Source organism: Carica papaya, chromosome 9 (assembly GCF_054855325.1).
Source record: "Carica papaya isolate Zhongbai chromosome 9, ASM5485532v1, whole genome shotgun sequence".
Classification (NCBI taxonomy): Eukaryota; Viridiplantae; Streptophyta; class Magnoliopsida; order Brassicales; family Caricaceae; genus Carica; species Carica papaya.
In genome coordinates this window covers 26,229,399-26,232,396 of record NC_142317.1, presented here as the reverse complement: position 1 = coordinate 26,232,396, position 2,998 = coordinate 26,229,399, and the positions used below count along the sequence as shown (strand labels likewise).

At 29.9% G+C, this 2,998-nt stretch overlaps 1 protein-coding gene across 1 annotated transcript; it reads left to right on the top strand.

Annotated features, from left to right (window-relative positions):
- The first annotated feature begins 427 nt into the window (after positions 1 to 427).
- LOC148240223 (uncharacterized) lies at positions 428 to 1,093 on the top strand. The gene has a single exon (XM_088212098.1). The coding sequence runs from the start codon at positions 428 to 430 to the stop codon at positions 1,091 to 1,093; it is 666 nt and encodes a 221-aa protein (XP_088068224.1).
- The last annotated feature ends 1,905 nt before the right edge of the window (positions 1,094 to 2,998 follow it).

Sequence of the window (2,998 nt, the reverse complement as noted above, 5' to 3'; positions counted from 1 at the left end):
AACAAGTGAGCCAATTAACATCATCTATGAGTAGGTTAGAATCCCAAATAAAATTACCATCTCAAATTGAGGTTAATCCAAGGCAAAATGTAAGTGCTATCACATAGAGAAGTGATAAGGAATTGTTGGAAAATTCTAGCCTTGGGTAAGGCTTATGGAAAGACACAGAATCAAAAGCTGTAGTTGATGGCAAGACATATGGAACAAAGCCAAACTCTAACTAACTAGCATCATTCATAATCCCTCCACCATTTCCACAAAGATTGCACAATTAAGGAAAGAAAGAAATGACAAAGAGATCCTAGAAACTTTTCACAAAGTCAAGGTAAAAATTCCTTTACTCAATATAAATAAGTAGGTACCTCGATATACCAAGTTTTTAAAAACGCTATGCACCAATAAGAAAAATTTGAGATGCAATGAAAAGATGAATGTGGGGGAATATGTTTTAGCTATAATTCAGAGGAAACTAGCCCAAAAATGCAAGGACCAAGGTATGTTTGCTATTTCTTGCAAGACAGACACTTTAGAAATAAAGAAAGCCATGTGTGATTTAGGAGCATCAATAAATGTCATGCATTTGTCCATTTATTCAAGGTTAAATGCTAGTCCATTAAAAGAAACAAGTGTTATACTTCAACTAGCTGATATATCAGTAGTTTATCATGAAGGAGTTCTAGAGGATGTGTTTGTCAAAGTTGATAGTGTAATTTTTCCTATTGATTTTTATGTGTTAGACATGGAAGATGATAAATTATCTAATCCCTATGATATTTTGCTAGAAAGACCTTTCTTTAGTACGGCCAAAACGAAGATAGATGTGCAGGATTATACACTCACTATGAAATTTGATGGAGAAATTGTAAAATTTAATATTTATGATGATATGAAGTATCCTAGTGATGTGTCTTATATGTATGGTGTTGATACTATATATCCTTTGAATAAAAAGTATTTTGATTCAAGCCATGATGATAAGATGAACATTGTGTTTTCTAATGATTTTGATGTGGATAACTTAGAAATTTTAGAAAAGGATCTTGTTATTGAGAAGAATTCACAAGATATGGTGTTAAATTTTGAGGCATTTTAACCTCAAAAGAGCAATGTATCATGTGTTGACTTTCTTTTTTTTGACACAGAACATCTACCTTCTATTTGTAGGCACCAAAACTGGAGCTCAAATTGCCACCTGAACATTTAAAATATGCATTCTTGGTAGGATAGGAGACCCTTCTAATGATAAGTTTTTATGAGCTAAGCAGGCTCTATGAAGACAAACTGATTTGACTGCATAAACATTGACAGTGTCTAGCCTAGGACATTAAACAAAAGTGCTTGATTGGAGGCAACTCATCCATTTTTCTTCATTATTTTTCAATTTTAATTGTTTGTATTAGTGATTTCAATTTATTTACAACATTTTTTTCTAAGTTAACATGAGTTCTATGGTGATTAGAATTTAGGGATGGGAAATTTAGGTGTTGGAGTTGAAAAAAAGACAAACTCTGGAACAGCCGAACGAGCCTTGCCCAAGACTTGTGTCAGGCCCATAAGACACGACTGAGTGCTTGGGAGACACAGCCATGTAACATGCCTTGTCCACACGACATGGCCGTGTGTTACCACTAAAGCATTTCTGTGAGGTAAACATGGTCGTGTGCTTGCCCAACACGGTCATGTGTTGCCTAGCACGATCGTTTGTTGGCCAACACGGTCCTGTGTCAATCTGCATATATATTTACGTGTATTCATTTATGCATAATGTGAGGAAAAAAAGTTGACTATAAGCTAAGAGGAAGAGAGAACAAATTGACTACTTGAATAGAAAAGCTTCTAAGGAGGATGAATTTTTCATTTTTAAGCTCTAATAGACAACGCGTTGGAATAATTTTTTTTATGTATAATTACTTTTTAAATTTTCATATAAGGCCAGTAATAAGTTAAAGCTAACTCCAAAAACTTACAAATATATCACATTAATTAAACTTATAAGATTAGTAATAAGTTAAGTTAATATTACAAAGTAAAGTTAGTACGAGTATACAATCATTTAAAAGGCTCACAATATGCTAAATGTTGTGACCATATAAACCTTTAGTGTACAGTTTAAAATGGCATCATTATAGACTTATATTTTTTTATACTACACTAAGAAGAATGTTGAAAGGTATTTTAAAATTTTCATTAATGATTAGATCATATTTCTGATGTTAAATTTTAATCGATTTTTTATAATTGGTATATGAATATATGATTTAAAGTAAAATCTTGTATTAAAATAACTAATCACATTATTGTAAAATATAGTAAAATTTTCAAAAGAAACAATCAAATATATCGCATTAATTAATAAAAATCATGCAATCAATGAAAAGAAACAATGAGAATTTAGGGATGAAATAAAGAATTTAGCATGTTGATCAAGCATTCATACTCAACAGAAAAAAAAATTAATGATAAAATTTTTCATGGAGCCAAGACTTCAAAATATTAGGAAAATATCTAATTGTTTAATCAATTATTTTTCTTAAAAAATAACAAATGCATTTGAAGACAAAAAAAAATCTAGTTGCATATAAAAAATTTCAACCAAGTTAGAATCTTGATATCTTGCAAGGATTTTGATGAGGTTCTCTTATAAATAATATTATGACAAAATAAAAAAATTAAATTCAACTTTAGCACACACTTCTTTTAGGTACACCATATGTGTACATAAAAAATGTGAAACATCTGTAGTTTTGAATTTAAAAAATTAGCTACTTCTTGTTTCGTATTTTTTTTTTCTTAAATTACTAATTTGAAATAATTTTTTCCTCTAAGTTTTGTTTCTATAATTTATTAACAAAAATTTATGATGTCAGAAAATATTCAAAGCTATTCCATCTATCTCATTTTTCTTCATTCATTTTTCCTTTTGAGCTTTATTGTTCCAATAGCACTCATTATCTTCATCTATAATTCCAAATTCCCATAAATCTCATCTTCTAAAAAT

What these genes read in the sequence shown, in the direction of transcription:
- LOC148240223 (XM_088212098.1), top strand. Translation starts at nt 428, where the DNA reads ATGAATGTGGGGGAATATGTTTTAGCTATAATTCAGAGGAAACTAGCC.